Here is a 13,645-nt window from a genome sequence, read left to right as displayed (position 1 = left end):
TAGAAAGCGTAAATTGTCAGGGTATGAGTGCTCTCTGAAGTTCTCAGAGTCTGAACCAACTGACCATTGAAAGAATGAAGTGTTTACATGGACACAGGTTATGTCTCTGCTAAAGATTGGCATTATTGTTTCCAACAAAAGGTTTGAGAGCTGGATGGACATCAGTTTGGCAGTGAGGAATGTTTGGTTCACTTCTTAAAGTACTTGATGAATTTTACAAGAAAAATTTTCTGTTAAATGCCTTTGAGTTATTGTTGGACTTCAATCGATTTCAGAAAATTAATGATAATCCCATAGAAGAGTATATCATGAACTGTAATAGATCCCTGGATCATAGAATAGAATCATAAAATGGCTACAGTGTAGAAGGAGGCCATTCAGCCCATCGGGTCTGCACCGACCCTCTGAAAGAGCACCCTACCTAGGCCCGCATCCTCTGTCCTTTCCCCATAACCCAACCTAACCTGCACATCTTTGAAAATTAAAGGGCAATTTTTAGCATGGTCAATCCACTATCAGTTCAAAGTCATGTCATTTGGAATGAAAAATGCACCAGCAACTTTCCAGAGGCTAACAAATAGGACTTTAATGAAACTCATTGTAAGCATCTTGCCAGAGTGATTGATATTTACAGATTGTGACAGGTACAGTAGATATGGTTCAGAAAAGAGGTACAAAAAAGGAAAAACAAAAAAACAAGAAAAAAAAATACGTCCCTCCCCTCTGGTCCTTCACGGCCACCACCCCCCGTTCCCATCTCTATGCCTCCCAATATCTCTATGCGAGTTCTTCTTCTCATTTTTCTCGTGTCTTGTCCAGTGGGGTCCTTGCCTATTCTAACAATCGTCCATATATGTCAGCACATTTACTGTCACCTAATTTGTCCTGCGCCGACAGTCTGTCCAGTAAGGTATGCTGGGTAGCTTGGGGAACGCTACGGTCTCCTTGCAGAAGAAGTCTCATAGTTGTAAGTCTCAGAGCTTGTCCCTTTCAGAAGCAGGAATTTCTCGGTTAATTACTGCAGGATCGCACTTCTACCATCTATGTACAGGTCCCTTACTGTCAGCACCCATTTGTCCTGTCTCCACATTTTATCTGTGAAATCTATTTTTGCTGCGATGAATCAATGGTTTCTGCAGCTGGAGGCTGCAACAGATAAATCACCAAGTTTGTAGTGGTGCCTAAGCTGGTTCCAGGTCCTTAGTGTGGTTTTTACCACCCTGCTCTTTAAGTACTTGATTGGGGTGAGTGGGAGTGGGGTGGTTTCCTCCATCTGCACCCATTCCGACTCCGGTTCTCCCAGCCACCCCCGCACCTTTTGCTGCCCAATGGTAGAGTAAGAGGTTTGGTAGCACCAGGCTCCCCATGGACCGTCCTCTTTCCAGAGCAGTTTTGCAGATTCTGGGGTTCTTTCCACACGAAGGCCTTGATTAGCTTCCCCACCTTGGTGAAGAAGGATATGGGGATGAAGATCATGAGCAATCTGACTATGAAGAGGAACCTTGGCAGTACTGTGGTGAATCACAGTAGCGTAATTCACACTGTTATTACATATGAGGTACTATGTCTGTGTAAGCTCGGCACACGAGCAGTTGCGCGGCTCTGCCCCTAGGGGGAGATGTACTGGGAGTGTACGGGAGTTTGTACTGGGCTCCACACTTGGCTCCGCCCATGGCTCCTCCCACCAACTGGTTGTATAAAGCTTGGCAGTCTGAGCCTGCCTGCCAGTTCATCTAGAGTTCATCTCGTCGCAGGCAGGCTCCGTTGTAAGATTATTAAAACCACTGTTCACTTCCAACCACGTGTCGTGTGAATTGATGGTCACGTCAATTTAATAATCTTAGGAAACAAGAAGAAATCGATAAGAAGAAATCAAAGAAACAACTCAAAGAAACGACTATGGAATCAGCCCTCAAACCTGACTAACTAGAACTCGACCCGCAGGCTGCAGATGCAAGAAAAATCTTCCAGCACTGGCTCAGATGTTTTAAGGCCTACCTGGCTGAATCAAGTACTGCTGAAACTACAGAGGAGCAGAAACTCAGTCTACTGCACGCAAGGGTGAGCCACCGTATATCTTCTCAACTAAATGGTACCAACTCGTATACGGGGGCCCTAGCCATGCTAGATCGAATGTACGTGAGGCCCATCAACGAGGTCTACGCGCACCATATTTTACGACCCGCCGCCTGCGGCCCGCGGCGTCATTAGAAGAATTCCTGCGGGAGTTAAGGACTTTAGCTCGGGACTATAATTACCAGGCTGTATCAGCCGAACAGCACATGGAACTTGCCGTTAGAGATGTGTACGTGGCAGGCCTCAGATCGAACTATGTGCGCCAGCGGTTGTTAGAAAAAGGGGCCCAGAACTTAGAGGGCACGGTAGAACTAGCTACCACTATGGAGGTCTCATTCCACAGCTTCATCTCGTTCCCCGCAGACCAAGCGACCCCATCCTGGGCCCCCAACCAGCGACTGCCCCAGACCTGCGCCACGCGGCCACCCAGCCATCACGCAGCCCCATTGTGCCACTTTTGTGGGCAGCCCTAGCACCCACGGCAGCACTGCCCGGCCCGTAACGCGACCTGCAGCAGCTGCGGTCACAAGGGACACTATGCCCGAGTCTGCCTGGCAAAGCAGGCCTCCTCTCCTAACTCCCCCGCAGGTCAGAGCACTCGTTTCCAGAATCCACAGGCCCGCAGGCCCCGAAATGCTGCGGCCTGTACTCTGACTCTGCCCCCAAATGACACGTGAGCTCATGGGGGCCGCCATCTTGGTAAACCCCCTCCCGCGGCCGGCCACGTGCGACTCATGGGGGGCGCCGTCTTGGATGCCATCTTCCTCGCCGCCCGCCACATGCGATCCACGGGGGGGGCCATCTTCTTCCAACTCAGAAATTCGACGAGAAGATTACGAACTTAGAGGGCAGTCATCACGGGGCCACTCCAGCACAGCTGATCGAGCCGTCGACTACCCGCAACTAAGTGCAGTGACACTGGACCAGTCACGTCCAAAGCACCTCCGAAACTCTATGATGACCGTTCAGATCAACGGATACAGTACACCGTGCCTCTTCGACTCCGGGAGCACAGAGAGCTTCGTCCACCCAGAACTGGTAAGACGCTGTTCGCTCCCTATTTTTCCTGCACGGCAAACTATCTCCCTCGCTTCGGGCTCTCACTCTGTTCACCTCCAAGAGCCCACCGTCGCGACCCTAACGATCCAGGGCACTAGCTACTCAAACTTTCAGCAGTACGTGCTCCCTGAACTCTGCGCCCCACTTCTACTGGGACTCGATTCCCAGTGTAACCTGAAAAGCCTCACACTCAGCTTCGACGGGCCCTTGCCCCCGCTCACTATTTGCAGCCTCGCCACACTAAAAATCGACCCCCCTCCACTCTTTGCCAATCTCACGCCGGACTGCAAACCCATAGCCACTCGCAGCAGCCGATACAGCCTGCAGGACACGGTGTTTATAAGAACCGAGGTCCATAGGCTTCTACGTGAGGGGATCATAGAGGCCAGTAATAGTCCCTGGAGAGCTCAAGTGGTGGTCGTCAAGACCGGGGAAAAATTCCGAATGGTAGTGGACTACAGTCAGACCATTAATCGGTTCACGCTCCTCAATGCGTATCCCCTCCCCAGAATTGCAGACATGGTAAATCAGATCGGCCACTATAAAGTCTTTTCCACGGTGGATCTGAAGTCTGCACACCATCAGCTCCCAATTCGCCCGGAGGACCGCCACTTCACGCCGTTTGAGGCCGACGGCCGCCTCTTCCACTTCCTCCGGGTTCCCTTTGGCATCACTATTGGGGTCTCGGTGTTCCAACGAGAAATGGACCGAATGGTGGACCAGTACTTGGATAACGTCACCATCTGCGGCCACGACCAGCAGGACCACGACGCTAACCTCGATCAATTTCTCCGGATTGCCCAGAAACTCAACCTTACCTGTAACACGGAGAAATGCGTTTTCCGCACGACCAGGCTAGCCATCCTCGGCTATGTCGTGGAAAACGGAGTCCTGGGCCCCGACCCAGACCCTTAGAACTCCCTCTCCCTCATTGTCCCAGGGCCCTCAAAAGGTGCCTGGGATTCTTCTCGTATTAAGCCCAGTGGGTCCCTCAATATGCGGACAAAGCCCGCCCACTATTTAAGGCCACATTCTTCCCTCTATCGGATGAGGCTCGTCAGGCCTTCACTCGCATCAAGGAGGACATCGCCAAAGCGGCCATGCGGGCGGTGGATGAATCTGTCCCTTTCCAGGTAGAGAGCGATGCCTCAGAGGTTGCTCTCGCAGCCTCATTAAATCAGGCAGGGAGTCCAGTCACCTTTTTCTCCCGAACCCTCTCCGCTTCGGAACTTCGACACTCCTCGGTCGAAAAGGAAGCACAAGCCATCGTGGAAGCGATACGTCACTGGAGGCACTACCTCGCAGGTAGGAGGTTCACCCTCATCATCGACCAAAGATCGGTAGCCTTTATGTTCGACAACTCTCAAAGGGGCAAAATCAAAAATGATAAGATCCTACGGTGGAGGATCGAACTCTCCACCTACAAGTACGATATTATGTACCGACCGGGGAAGCTCAACGAGCCCCCAGATGCCCTGTCCCGCGGCACGTGCGCCAGCGTGCAAGACAACCGCCTAAAAGCTATCCACGATGACCTCTGCCACCCGGGGGTCACCCGGCTCGCCCACTATGTCAAAGCCCAAAATCTGCCTTTCTCCACCGAGAAGGTAAAGGCCATCACCAGGGACTGCCTGATCTGCGCGGACTGCAAACCGCACTTCTATAGACCAGACAGGGCCCACCTGGTCAAGGCCTCCCGGCCCTTTGAACACCTCGCGATCGATTTCAAAGGGCCACTTCCCTCGACCAATAGGAATGCGTACTTCCTGAATGTCATCGACGAGTTTTCTCGCTTCCCCTTTGCTATCCCGTGCCCCAACATGACTTCCCACACAGTCATTAGGGCCCTGCATAGTATCTTCACCCTGTTTGGTTTCCCCAGCTATGTACACAGCGACAGGGGTTCGTCCTTTATGAGTGACGAGCTGCGTCAGTACCTGCTCGAAAAGGGCATTGCCTCGAGCAGGACTACCAGCTACAACCCCAGGGGGAACGGGCAGGTGGAGAGGGAGAACGCAACGGTCTGGAATACCGTCCTACTGACCCTCCGGTCCAGGAAGCACCCGACCTCCCAGTGGCAGGAAGTCCTCCCTGACGCGCTCCACGCTATTAGGTCCCTCCTATGTACGGCCACCCCCTCACGAGCGGCTATTTGTTTTTTCCGGGGCACTACCACGGGGGTTTCACTCCCAGCATGGTTAAAGACACCGGGCCCGGTTCTCCTCCGGAAGCACGTCCGGACTCACAAGACTGATCCACTCGTAAAAAGAGTGCTCCTGCTCCATTCAAACCCACACTACACATTTATAGAGTACCTGACGGCCGTCAGGACACTGTTTCTCTCCGGGACTGGCACCAGCAGGATCCTATTCCGACACTACATCCACTGAGATACCTCTCACACTATACCCCTCCCACCCACCAGCGCCCGGCGCCCCCACGTGTCAGTTCCGCTGCCCGTGCTCCGCGCCCCATTCGGTTTCCGGCCCTCCCGTCACTAGCCGAACCAGTTGGATACGAAGCTCTGGACGAATCACCCCCGGAGTCCGTCATGGTTCCCTCGCTGACCTCCACCGCCCAGCCACCAGAAGAGTCTGCAACCCCGGTGCTTCGTCGATCCCAGAGGACGACTCGACCTCCGGATCGACTTAACCTGTAAATTGTAAATTATAACTGTAACCCGCAATCGGGAAAATTGTAGACACATCACCCCCGCTGGACTCAAATTTTTACAGGGGGTGAATGTGATGAATCACGGTAGCGTAATTCACACTGTTATTACATATGTGGTACTATTTCTGTGTAAGCTCGGCACACAAGCAGTTGCGCAGCTCTGCCCCTAGAGGGAGATGTACTGGGAGCGTACGGGAGTTTGTACTGGGCTCCACCCTTGGCTCCGCCCATGGCTCCTCCCCCAACTGGTTGTATAAAGCTTGGCAGTCTGAGCCTGCCTGCCAGTTCATCTAGAGTTTATCTCATCGCAGGCAGGCTCCGTTGTAAGATTATTAAAACCACTGTTCACTTCCAACCACGTGTCGTGTGAATTGATGGTCACATCAAGTACATTCATTTTAATTGTCTGCACTCTTCCCATCAGAGAGCGTGGGAGCGAGTCCCACCTCCGCAGGTCTCTCTTCACCTCCTCCACCAGGCTAGATAGATTCCATTTGTGGAGCCGTGCTCAGTCGTAGGCTATCTGGATCCTCGGGTATTAGAACTTGGTTTGGGCAGTTTAAACGGCAGTGTCCCCAGCTCTGCTCCTCCCCCTTGGGGGTTCACCAAGAAGGTCTCGCTCGTACTCAGGTTTACTTTGTATCCCGAGAAGGCACCAAACTCTTTCAGGAGCTCCATTATCTTACCCATACCAGCTAGGGGGTTTGAGTCGTAGGGGAGCAGGTCATCCCGCATAGAGAGAAACTCTGTGCTCCCTGTCTCCCCTCTGAAGGCCTCTCCACCCCTTTGCTGATCTGAGAGTGACGGCCAGTGGTTCAATTGCCAGGGCAAACAGCAGCGGGGGCAATGGGCATCCCTGTCTCGTACCTCTGTGCAGCCAGAAATAGCCAAAGTGGTATTCATTTATATGCACGCCATGGAGGCACTGTGCAGTAATTTCACCCATGAGGTGAACGCTGGCTGAAATCAGAACTGTTCCAGTACCTCCACGAGGTACCTCCATTCTACTCTGTCGAAGGCTTTCTCTGCATCCAGGATGATGACCACTGTAGCCATCTGGGATGGCCACTTCCAGAATACAAAATGGATGATTGCAAAGACTATAGGGAACTATGAACAATGCTAAGAAAGCAAGCAGGCACAGAGCCTGGATGCGTATTGAGAAGGCAATCCCAGACAAGACTGAAATTGTAAGGCAATTAGCATATTGATGGCCCATCTCTGGGAACAAAGGAATGACATTCAAGTAACCAATACTATAGCAGACATCCCGGCGCCAGAAAGACACAAAGCAAGGCCAGCGGCCACCAAAGACACACCCAGCCATCAGGGCACCCACCCCTTTATTGGTCAAGATCAATACGAGTGATCAAGATACAGCCCAATTAATCGGGGCCAAGTTCAAGGCCCGCCCAAAAGCGCGCGAAGCCCCTTTGGGTACAAGAAGAAGCCCCCAAGAGAGAATTGCTCTCTTGGACTCGGCTCTCGAAGCGGAGAGACCCGTCCACCAGCTGCACCAGAAGCAAGTAAGTCCAAGGTCAATGCTTACCATCACATGGACGACCTTAGCTGTTCTCCTGTTACACCTTCGTACCCAACAGCCTCAGATCTGAACAACGGCCGTTGTTCCTCTGACTGAGTGGGCACCCGAAGTTAAGTATAGGCGTTAGCGTTAGAGATAGTTTAGTTTGTGGTATTTGTGCATGAGTAGATATTATTGTGTGTATAAATAAATAGTATTGACTTTGAACTAACTAACTGGTGCATTGGTTCTTTGATCAGTATTCGGGTTTGAAATTGTGGCGGTATCGAAAGATACCTGGCGACTCTAGAGCAAACATAATTAGGATTAAGGAAGGCGACCATATTGACCGCTGTATTTATAACCAGATAAATATAGCAATACCACTTCTAGTGTCTCCTCCCCGGGTGGGTCATAATCACGTTCAGCAAGCATCTGATGTTCATCGTCAGCTATCTGCCCTTGATGAACCCGGTCTGATCTTCTGTGATTACCTCTGGCAAGCAACACTCCAATCCCCTTGCCAGAGCTTTCGCCAGGACTTTGGTGTCAGTGTACAGGAGTGAGATGGATCTGTATGACCCACAGTCCATCAAAGTTTTGTCCTTCTTAGAGATCAGTGAGATCGAGGCCTTTGCTAGCGTGGGCGCCCCCTTTCCTTCTTGTCTTTGTGGGCCCTATACGCTATTATGTCTCCTCTAATCACTACCTTCAGTGTCTCCCAGAATCTGGAGATGAAATCTCCCCAATCTGGTTGCAGGTTACATATCCATTAATGGCGTGTGATATTTTTTCGCAGAATGCCTTATCAGTGAGGAGGGCATTGTTCAGCCTCCATGGGGGGTGCTGGGCCCGGCCCTTCTCTAACCTCACATCCATGTAGTGTCGTGCATGGTCCTAGATTACTATTGTGGGTTATTTCGTCCCTACCATCCTGGAAGCACTGACGTACCCACTATGAAGAACTCTATGCGGGAATAAGCTTTGTAGACATGGGAGAAGGAGAATTGCTTCTCCCACGGGTAGTTGAACCTACATGGGTCCTAACCCACCCCATCTGCTCCATGAAGATGGTTTATTCCCTTGCCATTACTAGCCCCCGATCTAGGGCTAAACCTGTCTGCCTTTGGGTCCTGCACACAATTAAAGTCACCTACTCATGATAGGATGGTGGGAGTTGAGGTCGGGGATCTATGGCAGGGTCTTTTTAATGAACTCATGTCATCCCAATTTGGGGCATATATTTACTAGGACCACTGGGGCCCCTTCTCGAACCCCGATAACCATTACATATCATCCCCCTAGGTCAGTCACCGTGTTCGTCGCTGTAAAGGCTACCTTTTTGTTGAACAGTATGGACCCTAAGGGGCAATTTAGCATGGCCAATCCACCTAACCTGCACATCTTTAGATTGTGGGAGGAAACTGGAGTACCCGGAAGAAACCCATGGGGTGAAAGTGCGAACTCCACACAGTCACCCGAGGTTTGGATTGAACCCGGGTCCCTGGCACTGTGAGGCAGTCGTGCCACCGTGCCGCCCCCCTTTTTTTTTATAAGAATTTTTTTTTGCCTCCCTCTCGCACTAAGTCCAGTTGGTTAACTATTTACAGGGCCTGAGCTTGTCTTTCTCTCTCTGCCAGAGACTAAATCCGGTTGGTTAACCATTTACAAGGCCCTAGATTTGCCTCTCTCCACAATGCAAGATTATGGATTATCAAAGTAATATTTGCTTTAGGCACCAATTAGATAAACACTTGATTAAATGAACACTTGAAATGTCATAGCATACAAGACTTCGGACCAAGTGACGGAAAATTCATTAGAATAGATTATGTTTAGTGGCTGGCACAGACATGCTGGACCAAAGGGACTCTTTTTGTGCTGTAAAACTCTGTATCTCTATGATAACACTTTAAGGTCAAACACTGGTGGAGGTCTAGAGCAGTTCATCATGGCAATTATATTGGGACCTATCCAATTTTGTTTTTTGGTCCAAACATCAATAATTTGGTCTGCAAAGTCAAGCTTTCTGATTTTTACATTTGAGTGCACCAGCAAATTAAGCAAATTCACACATTAGCATGTACGTAACGTTACTTCAAAAATGTTTTCTGACGTATGTTCATGCTGATTTGCTTAACAAATATTATAGATAGGAAACATCATTTGTATTAACCATTCTCATGGCAGGGGAAGCTGTTATTTCTGCAGGTATGAAAAAGCCAAACAGTCATCTATTATGAAGCCTTTGTGCTTTTAAACCTAACTTCGATCACAATTTTGATTAGTTGTGTCCATACATTTCCTACTTTTCTTTCTCACAATTCAGATTTAAGGGAAGATAGGTATTTATGAAGTTATTACACTTAATGACTAGAAGTTACCTCCCCTTTTTCCAATAATATTTTTATATTACAATATATTTTGTTGGAGGGCAGCACGGTAGCATTGTGGATAGCACAATCACTTCACAGCTCCAGGGTCCCAGGTTCGATTCCAGCTTGGGTCACTGTCTGTGCCGGAGTCTGCACATCCTCCCCGTGTGTGCGTGGGTTTCCTCCGGGTGCTCTGGTTTCCTCCCACAGTCCAAAGATGTGCAGGTTTGGTGGATTGGCCATGATAAATTGCCCTTAGTGTACAAAATTGCCCTTTGTGTTGGGTGGGGTTACTGGGTTATGGGGATAGGGTGGAGGTGTTAACCTTGGGTAGGGTGCTCGTTCCAGGAGCCGGTGCAGACTCGATGGGCCAAATGGCCTCCTTCTGCACTGTAAATTCTATCTATCTATTTAGCATTGACTTCAAAGTACATTTTACTGTTGAGATGATATTCCACAGTATGTACTCTTAAGTGTACAGCTAACCTCAGTTTTAATTATGCATATCAATTTGCAATGCTGTGCAACTATCTTTATTTTATATACTGATTAGATCTTTCATAGAGCAATTAAAACACAAACCTGTTATAGCAGACAGGAAACTAGAAGCCAGCGAAAGAGCAATTGGGTATGCAGAGATCTGTCTGAAAAAAAATAAAGCAATTCTTTTAATTACATTAATATAGCATTTTAATAATCTTACAAAGGATCATAGGAACATAGGTACATAAGTACTAGGAGCAGAAGTAGGCAATTCAGCCCTTTGAGCCTGCTCCGCCATTCAATCAGATCATGGATGATCTCTTCCTGGTCTCAAATCCACCTCCCTACCTGTTCCCCATATCCCTTTAACCTATTTTTAAAATCAGAAATATATCTATCGCCTTCTTGAAACCATTTAACAATTCAGATTGCACCGCACTATGAGTTCCACAAATTCATCATCCTCTGCAAGAAGCAGTTCCTCCAGTAAGAGATTCAAAATGCTTATTTGGTCCTATAAATGTTTGAATTCTACTTACCGGTTTCCTACCAGGAACTCTGCCGTTGTTTCTTGTCCAGTCCTACCACGTTTAAAAGCAAAGAAAAGTCCAATTGCAGCAGATACCAACAGCAGAAAAACAAAAACAACATAATCCCAGACTTGAAAGACATGATTCACTGCCATGCTTCTTTAGTAAAAGTAAAAGCTCAAAAAAAAGACGTCTAATAACTCTGGAGATAATCTGAAAAGGCTAAAGGTCCACTTCTCCACTTTTAAAGATAAGCACATACTTGACTGTCCTTTCATTGCTTGTAAGATAATCAATCACCATAAAATGGTTACTGAATGACTATTATCGTGGTATTTCAATATTATTGCCGAATTATACCACATTGAGAAATCCTACAGCACTTCAAGTAAACATCTGAAGGGGTTTCATAAAATTATTATTAATCCATTAGTAGTGATGATGGTGTTCCAAAAGGGATTGTCATTCTGGGCACTGAAATTCAATGGTTCACCTATTATGGAAAAATATTGAAAAATCAGTGTCATTATAGTTATAGACTCTGACCACTGGGTGGCGTCTATTATCTATTCCCAACAAATTTTTCAAAAGGTTTTCAGGAAAATATTCTCTCCTCCTAGCAACTAAGATTTCTATATCCAAATTAAACGTTTATGTTATAACCCCTGCAGAGGTCACAGGATAGGAACCATCAGGTTTCCTCTGCCCTGCGGAGAATATGAACTTCCCCGGTAAGGTAGCGGGGCTTCCTGTAACAGGAGTAGCTTGTTTCGTGAAGGAGACCCTCTGGGGAATGGTGGTGATTTGATTGTAAATAATAATAAACTTCTTTGTGCTCTAACCTATGGCTTTTGTGTGGCTGCTTACCTCAGACCTAACAGTTTACAAGTTTGAAAGCACAATATCACAATTTCACATATCAAAAAGGAATTCAATGAGCACCTTAAGAAAAGAAATTTCAGGCTTTGTGCCTTAACATTGTTTCAGTAATGTATTTATCTGACGGCAGTCCCACCCAAAAGCGTGGCTGGGATTCTCCGAAATCCCGGCCAAGTGTTGACGCCGGCATCAAAACCGGCGCAAGCGACGTCGGCGTCAACGGGCCTCCAGGCACAGGCATTCACCCCATCCTCGGGGGCTAGTACGGCGCCGGAGTGCTGTGCGCTCAAAAGCCGGCGCGACACGGCCGGCGCGGGTCCATGCATGCGCGTGGGTTGCTTTCTCCGCACCAGTCCCCAGGCAATATGGCGGAGTCCTACAGGGGCCCGGCGTGGAGGAACATAGACCCCCCCCCCCCCCCGGAATTAGCCAGCCCGCCGATCGGTAGGCCCCGATCGCAGGCCGTGGAGGCCCCCCCCCGGAGTCGGGTCCCCCCCGCCACCAGGACGGCCCCCGCAGCCAGAACTCCGAGGTCCCGCCAGGTAGGACCATACGTAACTCACGCCGGCGGGACTCGGCGGGCATTCAGCATTCGGCCCGTTGAGCGTGGAGAATCGCCAGAGGGGGGCCGCTTTCAACAAGATGACCTGCTCCTCTATGTCTTGAAGCCCGATCGGAGAATCTCGGCCCCTGTACTTGAACTTTAGATTTTCTTCCCCCCCCCCCCCCCCCCCCCCCAATCATCTGAGCTGAATCTGGATCCTGCTGTCTGAGCAGGTACAGCACATCTAATTTTCTCAGGGATTTTGGGGAGAGGGAGTTCCATCAGGGGGCGCATGCGTTCGGGATCGGGGCCTATCACTCCTTTACGCACTACGTAGCCGAGGATGGCTAGACGGTCGGTGCTAAACACGCACTTATCCTTATTGTATGTGAGGTTAAGGAGTTTTGCGGTTTGGAGGAATTTCTGGAGGTTGGCGTCATGGTCCTGCTGGTCGTGGCCGCAGATGGTGACATTATCAAGATACGGGAAGGTAGCCTGTAATCCGTACTTGTCGACCATTCGGTCCATCTCCCGTTGGAAGACCGAGACCCCATTTGTGACACCAAACGGAACCCTAAGGAAGTGGTAGAGGCGCCCATCAGCCTCGAACGCGGTGTACATGCGGTCACTCGCGCGGATGGGGAGCTGGCGATAAGCGGACTTAAGGTCCACAGTGGAGAAGACCTTGTATTTCGCGATCTCGTTTACCATGGTGGAAATACGGGGGAGAGGATACGCGTCCAGTTGCGTAAACCGGTTGATGGTCTGGCTATAGTCGATGACCATCCGGTTTTTCTCCCCAGTCCGGACCACCAGCACTTGGGCTCGCCAGGGACTGTTGCTGGCCTCGATGACCCCTTCCGTCAGCAGCCTCTGGACCTCGGACCTGATGAAGGACCGGTCCTGAGCGCTGTACCGTCTGCTCCATGTCGCGACGGGTTTACAATCGGGGGTGAGATTAGCAAACAAGGAGGGGGGGTCCACTTTGAGGGACGCGAGGCTGCAGACAGTGAGGGGGGGTATAGGACCGCCGAATTGGAAGGTCAAGCTCTGCAGGTTGCACTGGAAGTCCAGTCCTAGGAGTGCCGGTGCGCAAAGGTCAGGGAGGACAAGAAATTTATAATTTTTAAAAACCTTCCCCTGGACCGTGAGGTCCGCGATGCAGCACGCGGTGATGTGGACGGAGTGCGAACCTGAGGCTAACCCGATTTTGTGTGTTACCGGATGGACAGGGAGCGCGCAGCGTCTTACCGTGTCAGGGTGAACGAAGCTTTCCGTGCTCCCGGAGTCCAGCAGGCAGCCCGTCTCGTGGCCGTTGAGGTGGATCAGCGTTGTCGTTTTGGCGAGCGTGCGTGGACGTGACTGGTCGAGTTGAACGGCCGCGAGCCGTGGAGAAAATCCGTGTCCGTCGTCGCCGTCCGAGTAGATGCTGGAGGAACCTTGCATGCAAATCCTGGAAGGCGGTGGCCAGGATCCGCACATGGAGTCGGGATCCCAAGATGGC

General features: G+C 50.0%; 1 protein-coding gene across 6 annotated transcripts in view; it reads right to left on the bottom strand.

Annotated features, from left to right (window-relative positions):
- The window catches only part of LOC119953471 (sodium-coupled monocarboxylate transporter 1-like), a 243,059-nt gene extending 232,122 nt beyond the window's left edge, over positions 1–10,937 (bottom strand). For 4 of the 6 annotated variants that reach the window (XM_038777786.1, XM_038777785.1, XM_038777787.1 and 1 more), the window contains exons 1-2: positions 10,728–10,873; positions 10,288–10,349 (exon numbers count right to left, since the gene is read on the bottom strand). In XM_038777786.1, coding sequence (XP_038633714.1) covers positions 10,288–10,349; positions 10,728–10,873 — 208 coding nt within the window. Of the gene's footprint in view, positions 1–10,287; positions 10,350–10,727 lie in introns of all 6 variants that reach the window. The other 2 variants (XR_005458029.1, XM_038777789.1) reach the window with 1 other exon arrangement.
- Between the last annotated feature and the right edge of the window lie 2,708 nt (positions 10,938–13,645).

This window comes from Scyliorhinus canicula, chromosome 18 (genome assembly GCF_902713615.1).
Source record: "Scyliorhinus canicula chromosome 18, sScyCan1.1, whole genome shotgun sequence".
Taxonomy (NCBI): domain Eukaryota; kingdom Metazoa; phylum Chordata; class Chondrichthyes; order Carcharhiniformes; family Scyliorhinidae; genus Scyliorhinus; species Scyliorhinus canicula.
Note: the sequence above shows the minus strand (reverse complement) of the source record. Positions and strands in the feature narration are given on the sequence as shown.